Here is a 17,377-nt window from a genome sequence, read left to right as displayed (position 1 = left end):
TGTCGCAGACAACTTTACCTGGGACCGAGATACGTATGTTTACTTGAAGGGGAAGCTTCACCAGAAACAGCGTTAGAGACGGACTTTGAGTTCGAAAGTGAATGAGAGATTGAAGACTTGGGTGACTGGGAAGAGAGCATATCGGATGCTCAAAAGGTAGAACTCACAAGCCAACACCGTATAACTCCAGAACTCAGTGAGACAGAAGCAGATGTGGATCCAAATAAGGACACCTCAACATTATAGGCAACTCTGATTGCCAACTTGAAAGACAGAACTACAGATCTTGTTCTCCCGATAACGCACGAGCAAGCTCACAATTTTCTCAAGCTAGTTAATTGCATTACTCTCACTGTCCAGAAAGTGAAGCCTCCTTGATGAACCCGACACTTGCTATATAGTATCCTGGTATATCTATAATTAACACTAGGCATCCCTCTTAGTCTTTCTAAGTATTACTCCTCATTCCTGTACTAGCAGTATCGATATTTTCTAGGACAATGGCAGAGTATGAAAGTGGTTGGGGGAAATAAATGGAGATGATTCGGTCAGTGAGACTAACATATACCTTCCCGAAATTTGTTCCGTAAGGGTCACATAGATCTTAAAGATCTACTACAGGCTCTGATGAAGGTTGCAACATGGATGATCTGGTCATCCGCTTGCATTGTCCTGGTATTGATGAGTGCGGAAAGTTCAGCTAGATATTCCTATATCAATGGCTGGGCCGCTATTCCAAGAATTTCGGAATCGTTTGCTGGATGTTCCATGGTACGGTGATGGGTGATATTAGGAGCAAAGGAAGCGAAGAGCATTCCTATTTTCAGTTCATTTTCAAAGATGATTTTCCAGATGAGGTAAGTGGGAGGAGATCAATGGGAGACTTTAGCTGGCCAAAAAAAGCCAAGAAAAAACCGACAATTTGATCTGGAATTCGAACTAGACAAAAAAAAGAATTCCAAATATGCAATATGCCGACCCCCAAGCATCATGAAATCCTCCTTTCTCTCCCCTCTCTCATAGCGCAGTAGACATGATTCCTCTCTCAGTGCTGCTCTTCCGAAGGTAATTGGACTTCAATCGCACTCTCCGCCAAAGCGCGATTCTGCGCATTTTTCGTTGCAATGAAGGACGTGATATGCTCAGGCACATCCTCCAACTTGCCATTGCCACTGGGCACGGGCTGTCCAAATGTCTCCCAGACCGGGACGACCCCGGTCCAGATGCGGTTCGTGATTTCCTCGTTCCCGTAGTCTTTACGCTCATCTGACACGCCGCCATCCCGGATTTTGCCGCTACCATCCACGACCTTGACCTTCAGAATAACAGTCGACTGCATCTCCGTGCGGTCTGGCGGCACGCGTGAGTTGTCCCAGCGGTCCGTAAGTACTGAGTTCGTGATTAGTTTCATGGCCCAGAGTTTCTCGTCCTCGTCGGTCACGAGCATGGCGTAGCCGTGCAAGATGGCCGAGCGGTAATTGTAGCTGTGCGAGTTGGGCGTCAGCGACAGGATCAGTCCGTCCACTTTGCTAGCAGCTACGCAAATGGGCAGGCCTTCGCCCTCGGAGCTGCGGGCGAGGTTCATAATGCGCGAGCTGACGTATCCGTGGAGGTAGCAATCCAGAGGCTCGTCAATGCTGGCGGAGGGGAACTCGTAGGACCCCATTTGGCCAATCATTGGGATGATGGCAGGGAAGGGGTCTTCGGGGCCTGGGTTGAAGGAGACATGGAGAACTTGGGAGGCGTTGATGATGGAGTGAATAGGTCCGAGGTCATAGGTCGCTGAAAACAACGCCAGTTAGTAAATGCATGCTTGGCCAACCTATATCCATGACTCCTCAGTCATTCTGCATACTGCACACGTATGCCTATATTTTCACATACCACGGTGCTTGTACCGGTTGGCTGTGTTGGACACTCGCTTTGGGTATGTTAGGGTTCTTCCCATGGTGCTGATATGTCAATCTCCGGGTATCTGAAGAAGCAAAAGGACGAAGTCACTCTAGAATGGTAAAATGACAACCTTGATATTGTGCACTAGATGAGTAGACACAAGACCCAGAACGCCCCAACGAAATATATGTTACTTTCTATGTTGCAGGGCCCTCGGAATAGAAGATAAGGACTCGCGACATGCTTTCCGAGACCATTTCGAGTAGGTCCATCCGTGTCAGCGGTTCCCCGCGGTGCGCCATTGGCCACCGAGGCACTGGCTGAGTGCGGTAGGAGTTGCGCCCTTCCGTGAGTCAAAGATGAGCTCGGGGCTCCAGGCACTCGCCCGAGATGCAAGGTAGCATGCTAATTGACCCAATGGAACACCACCAAATCTCTCATTCTGGTTCGCAATGTGGACGCGGAGGAGGTGCGGAGGAGGCGTTCGCTCTCTCAATCCCGATGCCAAACCCCGCCGAGGTGATTGGCCCACACCGCCGACTCGGCCGCCCCCGACGATTGACACTTCGCGATAAACCAACCACCAATCCGGGCCCGACTTAATCACGTCCCACCTTCACCATCCGCGAAGTATGGCGACATGCAGGGCGCTCGTCAGACAGTGCGCGATTCAACTGCGTCCTGCAATTCGCCTTTCACGATCGTCGCGCCAATACCTGCCTCAGAGCTCGCCCTTTCGCAGGTATGCGACCTCCGTCGCCGCCGCGGACCTCAAATTCGGCCAGCCGTTGCACGAGACTCATCCCCATCTCTTGGGTCCAGGTGAACGTATGTGGTGAATGGCATTGCAGAGATGTGACGCAGATTTTTTGGGCTATAAAGGACTGACATGTGTGGCCCCTAGTCACCCCTGGCATCACTGCCCTCGAATATGCGCAACGTCGGTCACGACTGGCCAACAGACTTCCCAAGGGAGCCGTCGCCATACTCGCGGCTTCAGAAGTGAAGTATCGAGCCCCGGGCATATTTCATGAGTATCGGCAAGAGACCAACTTTTTCTATTTGACCGGTAGGCTGCTTGAACAGTACGGTACAGGAGATTCAAGCTGACTTGGCTTTTTTCTATGCGTCAATAGGATTTAACGAACCGAATGCACTGGCTGTCATTGTAAACGACGGATCTGGCGACAACCATATCTTTCACCTCTATGTACGAGAAAAGGACCCCAAGGCAGAGCTGTGGGATGGGGCTCGCTCCGGCACCCAGGCTGCCAAGGACGTTTTCAATGCAGACGAGGTACGTCACCGTTCTCTAAAGCTATCATGGATGGCCCAATTGACCGATGGGAACATCGCAGACAGGTGATATTGAACGAATTGGAGACATTCTTCCTAGGATTGTGACCGGCGCCACCGAGATTTACTCAGACATCCCTGCATTCGATCCCTCGCGGTCGACACTGCACCGCTACCTATATGGACCAACAGTTGCATCTGAGAAGTTGAAGAAATTTGTCGATCACCGAAAAGTCAAGCCGTTGAAGCCGCTGCTCAACGAAATGCGGGTTTTCAAGAGTGAGAATGAAGTCGTGCACTTGCGCCTACTCGGCCAAGCTTCCGGCAGGGCATTTACCGAGTCCATGCGCCAGGGGTTTGATACGGAGAAAGAATTGCTTTCTTTCCTCGAGTACCAGTTCAAACGAAATGGATGCGATGGAAATGCTTTTGTTCCTGTTGTGGCAGGTGGACAGGTACGCCCTCTTTTTTCCCTCTGTGATTCTGATGTGAAATTATACTAATAAGATACAGAATGCACTGAGCATCCACTATACCCGAAATGACGACATGCTGCGGTATGTATAGGGCAGTTAGGGAGATGGTGTGAATCATAGCTTACGATATCGTTTAATTCTTAGGGATGGCGACATGGTACTCGTGGACGGCGGTGGTGTAAGTGCTACTTTCCGTGGACTCTTTGCAAACCTTGTTGCTTACCCAAACGATAGGAGCTTGGAAGCTACATCTCTGACATCACGCGGACATGGCCTGTGAATGGAAAGTTTACGGATCCGCAGCGGGACCTGTATAACGCCGTCTTGAACGTGCACCGGACCTGCCTGTCCCTCTGCCGCGAGAGCGCAAAGCTGTCTCTGGACAAGCTTCACGGTATTGCTGAGAATGGATTGCGAGATCAACTGAAACAACTTGGTTTTGATCTTCCTGGAAACGTATGAATTGCACTTGTCTAGTTCCGAACATATTTCTTTTACTGACTCTTAGTAGGCTATCAGCACTCTTTTCCCTCACCACCTGGGCCATTACATTGGTCTGGATGTCCATGACTGCCCTGGGTATTCTAGAGGCTATGACCTAAAGGCAGGTCAATGTATCACTATTGAGCCGTATGTTTTTGCATTGTTCCCCGTCTTCTTGCATTCGCTAACTCCTGGGCCACAGTGGTATCTATGTGCCAGATGATGAGCGATGGCCCGCTCACTTCCGGGGTATCGGGATTCGCATCGAGGACAGTGTATGTGTGGGCGATGATCATCCGATTGTTCTGACCCCCGAGGCCGTCAAAGAGGTAAATCTAATGACCTTCCCCTTCCCCTTGTAGGTCTACTTATTCTTGTCTGATTCGCTGACAAACTCGCTCAGGTTGACGATATCGAGGCCCTGCGTAGTTAAAATCGCCTCCTGCGTGTAAAGTAGTCGTTGGATACCCTCACAAACGTTACAAAACAATGTATAATACATCATTCATTCTTATTCCTACCAGCCGTTTCTTTCCGTGATTATTGGAGGCTGCGAAGGTTGCCGAGTCGGGGCGTGCGGTGGCTGATTTGGGGGGTTGGGGGCTTTCCCATAGGGTAAACATCGCCAGAGCACCTCGCAGCCATTGCATGGGACGGTAACAAATATATCCATTGCGAGGAAAATAAATGTGGACAGTACCATAAGTTCATTTCAATGAAGAGCGAGATCTTGAATCTTGACAAAATGGTCTGTCGCGCCCTCAGGGTCGAGGAATGCAATGTTGATGTTCATGCTTCGCGCGACGCCGTTGGTTGTCCGGCGCACGCTCAAAACAAACGGAGCGGGCTCCACTTGCACACGACTTTGCCCTGCGACCTCTTCCCTTCCAACCTCCAAGCCCTCTCTCTACCTCCTCCCCCCCACTTTCCCCTCGAGGTTCAAAGAGCTAGCCATTGCTCCGATATCCTTAGCTCTTTGTCATCTGTGCTACCATGATTGCTCTCTATTTCTGATTCGAGCCTGCTCAAACGTGTAGCACGTCGCGTCGTCGACCTCGAATACCCCTCCACACCCTGTGATTCTTTCCCCATAACCCTGGCCACAGACGCGTTCGACTGGCAGAGAGTGCTCTATCCATGGCTGCTGTGTTCGTGCCGCCGTCTCCCCAGCCCTCCCTGAACATGTCGACTCGCCGCCCGCTCGCCAACGTGCCGAATGCTACCAATTCCCCCCATAGGGCTGGACTCGTGCCGGCCAAGCGAGCCCGATCCGGCCAGATCGAGATTCCACATGGTCAGCCTCCGCCAAAGAAACAGGTGATGGAGGCTGTGGAGCAGGGTACTCGGTCTCCCTCGCGGAGTCGATCGACGACATACCAGGGTACCGAATCGAAGTTGTTCGCGCGTCGGCCCAACAACAACAACCCGAGTGCTTTCGAGAAAAAGCTGGTGGCGGCACGAGAAAAAGAGCGTAACCCACATCTGAAGGGCACGAAAACGGAGAAGCCCTCAGCTGATACTCTGGACACAATTCGCCAATGGCAACGGCATTATCGCAAAGCGTTCCCCCAATTCGTGTTCTACTTCGACAGTATTCCTGAGGATGTTCGTCGAAAGTTTTCTCGCCAGGTTGTCGCTCTTGGAGCTGTGAGTATCACTGCTGATCGTGATTTGTTTGCTTTTCTTGCTGCTGCGCTTAGATGTGAAGCATTGGGGCTTGTACTGACGAGTTCATGATCAGCGCGAGGAGAAATTTTTCTCCCGTCTAGTTACTCACGTTGTTACCTCGCGTCCGATTCCGCCGGAGACTGCCACTACCAGCCCGACCGAGGAGTCGACACCTGCCGCAGATGGAGCCAATGGTGAAACCAACATGCAAACCGTGAATCCTTCCTTGTTGGAAAAGAATGCCGACTTCCACGTCTCGTTGAAGAATGATGCCCGTCGTGACCAAGGAACTATGGATATTTTGCAACGAGCCCGGCAGATGGGGATGAAGATTTGGGCCCTAGAAAAGCTGCAGCGGATGATCACTACGATCAACGACAACGATATTGGTGGCCAGGGCGACAGTGCCTCTCGAAGCAAAGTCGGAGGCGGAAGCACTGCTCACGGTAGAGGAGATAACGACCTTTCGCGTGTGCTCCGCCATGAACTCCTGAACGGGCCCTCCGACCGAGACCCGTTCTCTTCGCTGGAAATAGTGATGTTCAAGGGCCCCTTCATCTACATTCACGACATGAACGAGAAGACGAAGCCGGTTATGGTCCGGGAGTACCCTCGAGTGGCCAGACGACAGGACGGAACATGGCCACAATTCAGAAGTGCGCCTCTGGGAAAGTGTCCCTTCATTGACGAGCCGCCAAGTAGAAAGGAATATGACCGACATCGTATGCGTCAAACCCAAAAAGAGAAGAAAATGGCGATGACCAAAGTGGATGAACCTTCCGGCAAACAACCCACAGCTTCAACTACTGAAGAAACCATTGACACACAGCTGGTGACAGACTTGTCAAAGCCAAAGAAGCTTTCAGAAGACTTGATACTCGGTAAACAGCCTGAGGTTCTCAAAAAGCCATTGCTTGAAGAAAATCATGAACGCAAGAGCTCAGAAAGCTTCATACCTCTGCATTTCCCTCGGACTGGACCCTTCTACACTGGCCGGGAGCCCGCTGCATCTGGAGTTCAGCCATCCAATGTCACATCTGCTATTCGTTCCCAGATGATCTCCTCTACCGCTGCTGGGCCAGGCGCAAAAGCAGGACTCAGCAAGGAACTTTACGGGCTCCAAAGAAAGGTCCTCGAAAAGGGCACTGGTACTATTGTGACTGGAACAATGGGTGCTCCTCAACGCCCTAGCACCGGATCGGGAAGCCACCATACACACTCTGCCAAATCTATTGCCATTGAGAAGGATGCCCCACCACAGGATGTTGCCGGCACAAAACGCCGACGAGATGAACAAGTGGACAGTCAGCAGAAAAAACCGGAGCGTCGAAGGGACCCGAAGCCTGGATACTGTGAGAACTGCCGAGATAAGTTTGATGACTTTGAAGAGGTATGTAACAACCCATTGTGTGGCGAATCCTAGGAAAGACCTGGCATGCTAACTATGATCTAGCACACAATGACTAGAAAGCACCGCCGATTTGCCCAGAATACGTCTAACTGGGCTGAACTTGATGCTCTGCTGTTTGAGATCCAACGACCGCTCAAAGAGGAATATGAATTTGACGAGTGATTTGCCGCTGTCCATCGATTCGCACTATGATTCGCACCATGATTCGCCTTTGCACATTTCGGATTATTTCCGTCGAGCCGTCTTGAGCCATCTTTGCATACCGGTGCTGTCGGATATCCTGATCTTCTTTCTCTTTTCGCTTTTCTTTTTTATTCATTCATTTCGTCATCACGATGCCCTGCCTCTGGAATTGATACTCCTGGGCCGCATAAACCATACCCATGGCGTCGTCACATCTGCATAATGTGGAGTTCCTTTTTTTCACTCTTGTTCTCATCTGCATCAGAACCTGCATCCCCCATGCAGTTCCGGTTATTCTTTGACCTCTTGGAAGAAGGTTGTCCACTCGTTTCACAGTCTTATGTTACTTTTTTTTCTCCCATGTATTTCTTATCCCACTTTTCTGCATCAGCAACACCGTTTCATCTTCTCTCAACCAACACTTATATGTCAATTGCATCGACAGCCCAGGTCCTTTCCATAATGGCCCTACGTGTTTCCATTTCTTTTTTCTCTTTTTTCCACTTATTCATTCTTCCGGCGGCCTGGTGGTGGTATCCGTTTTGTCTCTCTCCAGATCTTCTATTCACAAGAAGATTTCTTGGGGAGTGATGGCGTGTGGTATAACGATGGTATAATCCGACCGCTAGGTCTATCCCGAGGCGGAGGTTTCTGGTCGCATTGCATTGCCTTGCATTGCATCCCTGTTACATGATCTCATCTTGTCCATGATCGCCTTCGGGCATCTCATTCTTCATCCATCTAGTGATTTCCCTTATCTTCTCGTCTCTTCATGCGGCGGAGTCTTGTTTTCTTGCTTTTCACGGGTGCCAATACCCCCGGCGGCGGAGTCTCTCCGAGGTGATTTTCTGTTTGATCCAGCTCTATTTTCAGCTTACCTTGAATAACCCATTGTCTTGCTTTCCTCCCTCTGTCCAATTTTCGAGTTAGACTTTGTACTCGTATGTACCGCTCTACCGAAATACAGTCCATTGCTTTACACAAGCTCTAGGTACTTCATTATTTCAAGACCTGTTGCAGATATGGAGGTTTCTCGACCTTCGATATTGCGCTCTGCGGGGGCACCTGGATGTACTCCGTACCTTGCACACCGTCGCTAAGACCTTTCGGATGAAAGGAACGGGTAGAGACGGTGTGATGATCTGGAGAACACGCGTCGGACCCCAAACACACCTATTGCCCCATTTTCCCAGTTCTTTTCTCTCAACCTGATCCTTCCGTGTGAAGAATACGCCGTACTTCCCAGCATGTTGGCGGCGACGAGTTACAAGGCTCCGCGGCTAGTCGGGTCACGCCCCCGCACTAGTCCCAAGGCGGCAGCTGCCTCGGCGCAAGCGGGAGGCGGTGAGTCTGTAAATTACACCGAGTTACCGACAGCACTTGCTCGGCCGCCCGATGTAGAGCTTGATTGCCTTCTGCTATGGAGTAAAAGGTGATTACAAGCAGAACCAGGAAAAACTAGAGACAACAAACCAGATAGACTAAAAAAGTCTGCGTCAATCATCTATTTAAGTCCCGGAAAATAAACACACAAAATGTGGGGTGAAGATGTCATACAGCCGATCTCCGAGCTCTCCAAGCGTCCGTGTGCAACCGAGCTCCAGCGCCGCGGCAGCGTATTGCCGTACCGGCGCCTGCGCTCCATGCCCTCAGCGCCGCAATTTTTACAGAGATGCTCCCGTCTACGCCGCAAATCCCAGCACACACGCCCGGACGGATGGAGCTCTAGTGCAATAAAAACAAGGGTCTCACGCATACCGTTGTTCACAAAGAGCCGTACAGATCAGCTCTTGCCACCTTCATCTTTCGTGTTGCTGAGGGCCGAGTCGCCCTGTTTTATGGTGGTTGATACAAGGTGAGGTCATTGCCGCGCCATTGTGCAGCACGTCCATTTTACGGCCTGGATCTACGCTGAGCGGTGGAGATTTGAACTGGAAGACACATGGCTGACTGGGTCCAGCTGTGATTGAGCTTGACATTTGTTCTGCACTTCGTCGCCCGAGGTTTCCGCGCCGACCCGGCGTTCTTCAAAGACTGCCTCCCTCGTCCGTTCGCTATGGCTGCGAACCCGGGGGCGACCTTGCGGCCGCTGTCGCGGACGATTTTGGCGGCGCCGTCTTCCTTAAACGCCAGAGCACTGCGCACCGTATCCAGGCCCCGAAAGAATCCTCTCATCCTTCGATCCCCATCCCTTCCCTCCGTATCGCCAATGGCGTTGGCCTCATGTCCCCAGATCCGACACAGTTCTTACAACTCGCCTGAGCCGTCTTCAAATACCCCCAATGCACGCAGGAAGGTCACCATGCACACATTGAAGAACCTTTACAAGAAGGGTGAGCCGATCGCCATGATCACCGCCCACGATTTCCCTAGCGCGCATGCTGCCGACGTCGCAGGCATGGACATGGTGTTGGTGGGCGATAGCTTGGGCATGGTGGCGATGGGTCTGGAGAACACCACCGAGGTGATCATGGAGGAGATGCTGCTCCACTGTCGGAGCGTGGCCCGCGGCGCCAAGAGCGCCTTCATCGTAAGTCGCACCGCGCGCTCGTGATCTTACCTTCCAATCACCCGGAGCCACACTAAAATACGCAATAGGTGGGAGATCTGCCCATGGGCTCGTATGAGGTCAGTCCAGAGCAGGCAGTGGAGTCATCATTGCGGCTGGTCAAGGAGGGTCGCGTGCATGGCGTGAAGATCGAGGGCGGCGAGGAACTCGGTCCGACCATCAAGCGTATCACGCAGGCCGGCATCCCGGTTGTCGGGCACGTCGGGCTCACGCCGCAGCGGCAGAACGCGCTGGGAGGGTTTCGCGTCCAGGGCAAGACGTCCACCAGCGCCATGAAGCTGCTGCATGATGCGCTGGTCATGCAGGAGGCAGGCGTGTTCATGTTCGTACTCGAGGCCATGCCACCCGAGGTCGCGACGCTCATCACGCAGAAGCTGCATGTACCCACGATCGGCATTGGTGCGGGCAACGGCTGCTCGGGCCAGGTCTTGGTGCAAGTGGACATGACCGGGAACTTCGAGCCAGGGCGGTTTGTCCCGAAATTTGTCAAAAAGTACGCTGATGTCTGGGGCGAGGCCACGCAAGGCATTGCGGCATACCGCGAGGAAGTCAAGAGTCGGGCGTTCCCCTCGCCCGAGTACACATACCCGATCTCTAAGGAGGAGCTGGCCAAATTCCAGCAGAAAGTGGACGAGATCTATCAAAAATAACGACCCCATGGTGTATAATGTCTGACCCACGCCTCACTTGCATTTTCTCACATTTTCTTTGTTTAAGTTCTGTATTACGCATCAGCTGTACATAAGGCTCATTTCATTCGTTCGCTGCGGCTAGGCTGGGGGTCGATTGCCTGCTCAGCCGAACGCTGGCGTCATTGAGTATGCAACAATTAATTGGTCATCTGTCTTAAAGCACTGTACATGAAAGACCACGCTCAATTAGTATGAGTAGCAGTGAGTGTGGTAAGGACGTTTTGTCTGGACTCGGCAGAAGTGAAATCGGGGACAGTTTGCACATACTCTCCACAGCCCACCAACGCCTTCATCGAGGCCGGGCGCAAATACGCTGTTGACGTAACAAAAGACAGAATCTGTGTCTTTGCAATCGAGCTTCTTACGCAGAAATTTGACTACGGTTTCAAATTTCTGAGAGGCGCTGATTTTGAAGACTCGATTTTTCAGGATCGGAGCTGATGGGAGTGGTTGAAAGCGGACAGTTACTGGCGAAGGGTGTTAGTTTAAGCGCACCATGAGAACGAGATCTGACTCTATAAGTTTTGAACACGAGTTGAATACATTGGATGAAAGGCAATCTGGCGCAGAGCAGGTTGGGATAGGGGGAACGCTAGGTCCCACCTTTGCCAGCATCGATAGCTTCCACGTCCGCCAGAGCTTGGTGAGCGTCCCGTGGGAGACCCGTTAGCATAACTGACGCGGTCATGTTCATAGGTAAGTCAGCACCATGCTCGTCATCTGGAATGGGGGCGTCTGTCGTGTTTGTTGACGTGGGCTCTGGCGGTGGTGCCGGGCGACTTGGACTGGCACGATAACCGAGCGTGCTGGAACCTGGGTTCTGAGCGGGGGAGTTGCGCGAGGAGCGCTCCGAGGGCGACGGTGGGTGCTCCATCATGCAAGGTCAATCTAAAATTCTGGTCGCTCTCAAAAGGCCAGGATTCAACTGTAGAGAGGTGTGTGGGGGGAGGTGCTGAAGGAGAGCGTTGAAGAAGGAAGATCCATGGATGGGTTGGAAGTGTGTTTAGGTTGGAGTTTTAAGTTCTGTACACGCACACTTCAAGGTATAGGACAGCCCGCCAAATGCGTGGCCTTTACTATTCAGCAAGAAAGCCATGTGTGCATGTCAAATTAATATTTCTTTCTTTTCCCTCTCTTGTTTCTCTTTATCTGACAAGGGGGGAGGAGGTTTGGGCTCTGGATCCTCCAACAGGCCCATGCAGTTGCCAAGCCCGATGAACGTCGCCAGTACAGCTGAGCCAAAACAGCTTCCAGCATATTTAATCCAGAGCCAAAAAATATCTAAACAATCAAATAGAGGCCTAGTGCAGGTTAAGCCAGAGCTGCAGTGAGGACAAATGCCATAACATTGTTCTTATGCGACGGTAAATGAGTATAATTAACCAGGAGCAGCACCATCATGACAGCAAGGGCGATCAAAGCCAGGCCATTGATGATCCCAAGGGTGGAAGGGCACCATCCTTTGTTCTATTTACAATAAAATGTTTGAACCAGAAAGTGGCCCACGTTGTCGGCGTACTCTTGAAGGTCGTCATGGTGGCCCGACGCAAAGTCCTCGCCGCGATGCAGCTGCATAGATCGGCGATCTGCTCTGCAAACTGGACGGTGGTAGCATGGTGGGGTATGAGTAGCTAGGCCATTTAGGCACTGACTGACTGGGCCTAGTATTGGGGCCAGGGATGAATAAACGAGCGGAGCCCAGAAGAACTATTGAAGTGACTATCCTCGAGACTGGCCCGATATCGAATGTCCAGTGATCCATGGATCCCGAGCCGGCGTCGGCTGAGTCATCAGGCGATCATGCCTTCGGTATCACCGTGACCTCCCTCTTTCCTTTCCTCTTACCTCCTTGGATCATTACTTTTTCACTGGTTTTTGCCTTCGTTCTCCGACTGGACTGCTGCATCTTGACCGTCTGTTCCTTCGCGCCGCCTTCCCTCATTGCTGTGCCCGCCCTCACCAAACTCGTCCCCGCCGTCTGCTTCCCCGCTTTGACGCTCCGAACTGGGTAATCTCTCGCCCGGTGACCTCATTACACAACCTCAGTCGGACTGGCCACCGCACCAGCTGCGACAAACCCCGATCCGCGTCCTCACTTTCGTGCCAAATCTACCAAATACCAAACCGCCATTATGAGCAGCCCGAAGCGGAGAATTGAAACCGATGTAAGTTCGCCTCAGGAGATCGATAAGCCACCCGGGTCCCCGGCAGTCACAGTCACTAATGTGAGCTTTTTGTTACACCAATAGGTCATGAAGTATGTCTATCTGACCCCATGTGTATTGCTAATGAACTTGAACTAACTTTGGGAATAGGATGTAGGCTTGACTTCCCTCAGCCCCTCTCCGGTCCTGGGTCTATGTCCGGGCATTCATCCGGTCGACCAACTATAGCACCAGCTGGATCAGAGGACGATCGGAAACCATGGCTGACGTAGGAGAATAGGCTCATGAGTGACTATGAAGTGACCTTAGTCAACGATAACAGTCAGGCCTACCCACATCTTCCTTCAAGTGCAAGCTAAACGCTAACCTATCTGCAGTGTATGTATGGAGATGCTAGAATGAGGTTTTCAACTGCTGCTTACTCAAATCCCCGTAATTTCTGCAGGCAAGAATTCTATGTCCGCTTCAAGGGACCGGAAGAGAGTATGTCCATTTTCCTCATCTTGGGTGGTGATTGCATCATGACTTATCTTGATTAGCACCGTTTGCCGGCGGTCACTGGAAAATCCATGTGGAATTGCCTGACCAATACCCCTATAAGAGTCCCAGTATCGGATTTGTGAACCGAATCTTTCACCCGAACATCGATGAGCTGTGAGTTCATCTAGCCTCTTTATCAATGCTCTCGTTCATCCTATTGATTTTGGATTGATCTAGGTCCGGCTCAGTGTGCCTGGATGTTATCAACCAGACATGGTCGCCAATGTATGACATGATTAACATTTTCGAGGTCTTCCTGCCCCAGCTCCTCCGTTATCCCAACCCCTCCGACCCTCTTAATGGAGAAGCTGCGGCCTTGATGATGAGGGAGCCAAAGGGGTACGAGGCCAAGGTGAAAGGTATAGAAGCAAATTCTTATTCCCTTCTTAAACACATTGCACAAGTTAACCTCTGTTCATAGAATATGTCGCGAAGTACGCCAGCAAAGAGGCTGTGGATGAGGCAGGCGAAGATACCGAGTCTGAGGACGAACTCAGCTCTGCTGGCAGCTATGACTCTGGTGGCGAAGAACCCGCTGGTGCAATGGACGATGTCTAGTTGACTCGGTTTTCCTAGCACTCTCCACCACTCTCTGACATTGGATCCACACTTACATATTGCATCTCCCCTCTGCGTTCCCCTATTTTCTCCGTCATTTGAACTGGGCCAGCGGGCGTTCGTTCATGGTTGGGGGTCAAATCTCCCCCTCCTCTTTTCCTTCTCTTTATTGTGGGCACTCTCTTATCTTGCCTTTGTTTTAACATCATGGTGCTATTAGGTATGTTGCACCTGAGCATTTGCTGCGGTCGTCGGTGGAGTCTGGCATCGGAACGATGCGCAATTTCCTTTTGAGGCCCAGTGGCGTAGTTCCGGTCCTTTCGGTGTGTTCATGGATTTGAATGGATTAATTATATGAATCGTCCTTATTTTTGTAGCAACATCTGTATACTCTTGTCTAAGTTCTAAAATGCATAGACCCTACGATTTCACTATGAAGACGGATTTCTTGTTAAGACACCTTGTATTTGTATAGCACGCCAAAAGCATTAACATCGAAACAGGGGATGTGCACCTGGACATGAACATGAGGACATGGGAAAACAAGTGGCCGCACAAGTAGCATATCTTGGTTCACAATAATACGATTACAGGGAAACTTATTTAAACGGGAACGACAAAGAATGAAGAGAGATCAAAGGAAATCTGGTGATGGGAAAAACAAATGACCTGTGCTATGGGTATTCTCAGATCAACAAGGGGAGGATAGAATGAGTGGCTATGTAAGTGCGCAACAGTCGGCCTGCGATCCATGGGGGGAAAAAAACAATAACAACAAGGAGCGTCAAAAATGCAAGTGGAGGTGTTAGTTGATGTACTGTCGTGTAGTGCTGTTTCCCTTCTACTGCTCATCTCGCCCGTCTTCACATGTGCATGATCATCACCGTCATGCAAGAAGATGTCGCAAGAAGATGTCGAGTTTGTTGGTTGAGCTGCGGCGTGAGCTTTAGGTGACCTTAAGAACACCAAATACGTCACGGCTCGCATTGGCATCGGCTTTCATATCAGGGCGGGAACGCTTCTTATTGGGATTCACCACCACTTCACCCCAGTGCTTGGGGACGGTGCAGCCAGATGCTGGTCGGCTTGTTTCTGAGGCCTGATCGGAGGTCACAGTGAGTTGAGAGTGTCCCTCGCCAGGAGTGGGTGAGTTTGTTGTAGATGTAGGACCATGGAGGGTGGCCTGTGGTTGCAGATGAGGTTGTGGTTGAAGGGACCAGATATCGATGACAGAGCTGTGCATAGGATGGCTAGTTAGCGGGCAGTTCTTTGCATATGACAAATTCGCCATTGAGATCTTTCAAGTAGACCACTTGAATTGCTGGAGTAGTACTTACTCCGATGTTCGCTGGCAGATGGCATCCAGGGCTTCCCGCTCACGCCTCACATATTCCGGATCCGGTTGGTTCTGTTGCTGGACATGATTGAGAGCCCCGTAGCCGTACCCTGCCTGGTAGGGATCTTCTTCAAGTAGACGGGAAGACTCAGGCTTGCAAAAGATGGTAAGACATTGTTCTCGCCGATATGCAGACCACATCTCGCGCACGAACCCGAGATAATTGGCACCAAACATTGTAGCCATGACAGCTAGTAGAAGACTCACCTCGGGGGACTCCTGGCGACTACCGCCCAGGCAAGAAGCGCATATGCCCATTTATAGGATGGGGTGGGGATTGTTTTGGGAGAAACGGAGGGGCACGCAGGGACAGGCACGAGGCATTAATCACCCCAATCGACGATGCAGAGGTGGAACCCTCCCCTCGACCGGGGAGCGGGCAGGTTTTCCAGGAAAACTTTGGAGCGGGAAGAAAGGAGCGTGAATTATGCAGAATCAACGAAGAAAAACTAGCGCGGTAGAGGGAGCGTCGCGGAGAAGAAGAGAAGTTTTGAGGTAGAAGATGCGAGCAGGCGAGCAGGCAAATCAGGCCGGAAAGGCTGGGGGAGTCCGTGCGTCATGCGATAAGCAGGAGGCGCGGGTGCGTGGCCGAAGCGCGGAAATGCGGCGGTCAGATTTTTGGTTTCCGCCCACTAAGACCGCATCTTGCAAATAGTCGAGCTCGAGACCTACGCACACATCATGTTCGATCTACCCAATGCAAAACGGTTGGTAATCTATGGAAGTACCATTTCAATGAGCCTACGCTGACTGATGTCCACAGGGTCCGCCGCAATGAGGTAGCTTCGCCGGATTCCTCTCGTGAACCATCTCCAGTCGACGAATCCGACCTGCAAGATGCGCATGCCCGACTGCGCAAGCTTCTAGACCTAGATGGCATCATTGGATCCATTGCCAGTGAAGGAGAGGACAACGAACAGGAAAAGAAACCTCGGGTCACTGGGGAGGAGGAGGAGGAGGAACAGGAGTTCGAGTTCCGCCTATTCAGCGCCCCCACGAAGCCTAAAGACGTAGGTGCGCAAGATCAACGAGAACCAGAGGAAGGCCAAGGAGCCAAAACAGAAGAGAAGTCCTCAGGTTTCGATAAAAAGGAGAATGTAGGAACACAAAAGCTTCGCATTCGATTGCGCTCTCCAACGCCCTCCGGTGACCCTTCAGAGGGCCGATTCGTCAAGGCATCCCGTGGATGGCAGTACTACTTTGCCACGCCGTCTCTTCTAGGACTCAATGAAAGCACTGAATATATTCAAAGGCAAGCGGAGCTACGACGCCAGTACGAGGAAATCGCAGTGACAGGAGAAAACATTACTACCTGGGCCGAGGCTCAGCCCTGGGTATGTTACTCATACTTTTGCCAGTTCTTTATGAATCTCCTTACTAATGCGACTCTTCAGCCTGGATGTAATCTTGCATGGCGGATCATTCATCTCAAACGTCATCAAACAAAGCTACCGCCAGCCTCACAGGACATGCCCATCTACATCGTCCAGGGCGAACTAGCGTCCAAATCACCGACTACGCGCAAAAAGCCCGGGAAGAAGCGCCGCATTCAGTTGCGTAAAAAGGTTGCCATTGCTCAAGCAGCAAAAGAGTCGGAAGCCGAGAAGCGTAACCGGAAGAATCGGGAGCGGAAGATTAAACGCCGACAGAAAGCCCGCGAGCAGAAGGCTGCAGCGGCTAAAACAGGTGAAAACGTTGATGTTACAATGGCAGATGGAGATGACGGGTCTCTAGACGACAATGAGTAGGAATCGATAGTTCCTGGTCCTGTTTGTGGATGTTTAATATGATACCCCATGAGAATGCAACTGGCTGTGAGCCCGCTGTGGCTTGAGTGAAACAGATCCAGCACTTCATTTCCAATCAATACTAGGCTCCATATGGCGCGACCAGGCGTATAAGATGACAGCAACAAGACCATAAATTGTCTCCACTGAGCGCTATAATTCGTGTATTTTCTGAATCCTAGATTCCAAAATATCTAGAACTTTCGCCGGTGGACGTTTTCCATGCCTACAACCGAAGATACCGAAAGGATGCTTGAGAT

General features: G+C 51.3%; 8 protein-coding genes across 8 annotated transcripts; 5 read left to right on the top strand and 3 right to left on the bottom strand.

The window, feature by feature from the left end:
- Window positions 1-1,045: 1,045 nt before the first annotated feature.
- Window positions 1,046-1,948, bottom strand: N7462_010899 (pyridoxamine 5'-phosphate oxidase family protein; the record flags this gene model as incomplete). The annotated part of the gene is made up of 2 exons (XM_057082613.1): window positions 1,046-1,782; window positions 1,885-1,948. 2 exons carry the CDS (start codon window positions 1,946-1,948, stop codon window positions 1,046-1,048), a joined length of 801 nt encoding a protein of 266 aa, XP_056929653.1.
- A 577-nt stretch (window positions 1,949-2,525) lies between these two features.
- Window positions 2,526-4,581, top strand: N7462_010898 (aminopeptidase P family protein; the record flags this gene model as incomplete). The annotated part of the gene is made up of 10 exons (XM_057082612.1): window positions 2,526-2,721; window positions 2,798-2,962; window positions 3,030-3,190; window positions 3,252-3,644; window positions 3,703-3,746; window positions 3,810-3,843; window positions 3,900-4,121; window positions 4,177-4,295; window positions 4,351-4,477; window positions 4,552-4,581. The coding sequence occupies 10 exons, from the start codon at window positions 2,526-2,528 to the stop codon at window positions 4,579-4,581; spliced, it is 1,491 nt and encodes a 496-aa protein (XP_056929652.1).
- Window positions 4,582-5,285: 704 nt separating this feature from the next.
- N7462_010897 (protein serine/threonine kinase activating protein nimO) lies at window positions 5,286-7,389 on the top strand (the record flags this gene model as incomplete). Its single annotated transcript, XM_057082611.1, has 3 exons — window positions 5,286-5,795; window positions 5,890-7,206; window positions 7,270-7,389. 3 exons carry the CDS (start codon window positions 5,286-5,288, stop codon window positions 7,387-7,389), a joined length of 1,947 nt encoding a protein of 648 aa, XP_056929651.1.
- Window positions 7,390-8,945: 1,556 nt separating this feature from the next.
- Window positions 8,946-10,629, top strand: N7462_010896 (3-methyl-2-oxobutanoate hydroxymethyltransferase ECM31; the record flags this gene model as incomplete). Its single annotated transcript, XM_057082610.1, has 4 exons — window positions 8,946-8,991; window positions 9,371-9,653; window positions 9,703-9,940; window positions 10,009-10,629. 4 exons carry the CDS (start codon window positions 8,946-8,948, stop codon window positions 10,627-10,629), a joined length of 1,188 nt encoding a protein of 395 aa, XP_056929650.1.
- Window positions 10,630-10,857: 228 nt separating this feature from the next.
- On the bottom strand, window positions 10,858-11,545 carry N7462_010895 (ubiquitin-like protein ATG12; the record flags this gene model as incomplete). Its single annotated transcript, XM_057082609.1, has 2 exons — window positions 10,858-11,138; window positions 11,275-11,545. The coding sequence occupies 2 exons, from the start codon at window positions 11,543-11,545 to the stop codon at window positions 10,858-10,860; spliced, it is 552 nt and encodes a 183-aa protein (XP_056929649.1).
- Window positions 11,546-12,803: 1,258 nt separating this feature from the next.
- On the top strand, window positions 12,804-13,934 carry N7462_010894 (E2 ubiquitin-conjugating protein UBC8; the record flags this gene model as incomplete). The annotated part of the gene is made up of 6 exons (XM_057082608.1): window positions 12,804-12,836; window positions 12,987-12,989; window positions 13,214-13,319; window positions 13,376-13,490; window positions 13,554-13,735; window positions 13,798-13,934. 6 exons carry the CDS (start codon window positions 12,804-12,806, stop codon window positions 13,932-13,934), a joined length of 576 nt encoding a protein of 191 aa, XP_056929648.1.
- Window positions 13,935-14,880: 946 nt separating this feature from the next.
- Window positions 14,881-15,588, bottom strand: N7462_010893 (LAMTOR1/MEH1 family protein; the record flags this gene model as incomplete). Its single annotated transcript, XM_057082607.1, has 2 exons — window positions 14,881-15,169; window positions 15,272-15,588. 2 exons carry the CDS (start codon window positions 15,586-15,588, stop codon window positions 14,881-14,883), a joined length of 606 nt encoding a protein of 201 aa, XP_056929647.1.
- A 423-nt stretch (window positions 15,589-16,011) lies between these two features.
- Window positions 16,012-17,078, top strand: N7462_010892 (DUF2011 domain-containing protein; the record flags this gene model as incomplete). The annotated part of the gene is made up of 3 exons (XM_057082606.1): window positions 16,012-16,037; window positions 16,094-16,664; window positions 16,725-17,078. The coding sequence occupies 3 exons, from the start codon at window positions 16,012-16,014 to the stop codon at window positions 17,076-17,078; spliced, it is 951 nt and encodes a 316-aa protein (XP_056929646.1).
- Between the last annotated feature and the right edge of the window lie 299 nt (window positions 17,079-17,377).

This window comes from Penicillium macrosclerotiorum (genome assembly GCF_028827735.1).
Source record: "Penicillium macrosclerotiorum strain IBT 26536 chromosome Unknown utg000010l_segment0_segment0, whole genome shotgun sequence".
Taxonomy (NCBI): Eukaryota; Fungi; Ascomycota; class Eurotiomycetes; order Eurotiales; family Aspergillaceae; genus Penicillium; species Penicillium macrosclerotiorum.
The sequence above is the reverse complement of the archived record's forward strand: the minus strand, read 5'-3'. Positions and strand labels throughout refer to the sequence as shown.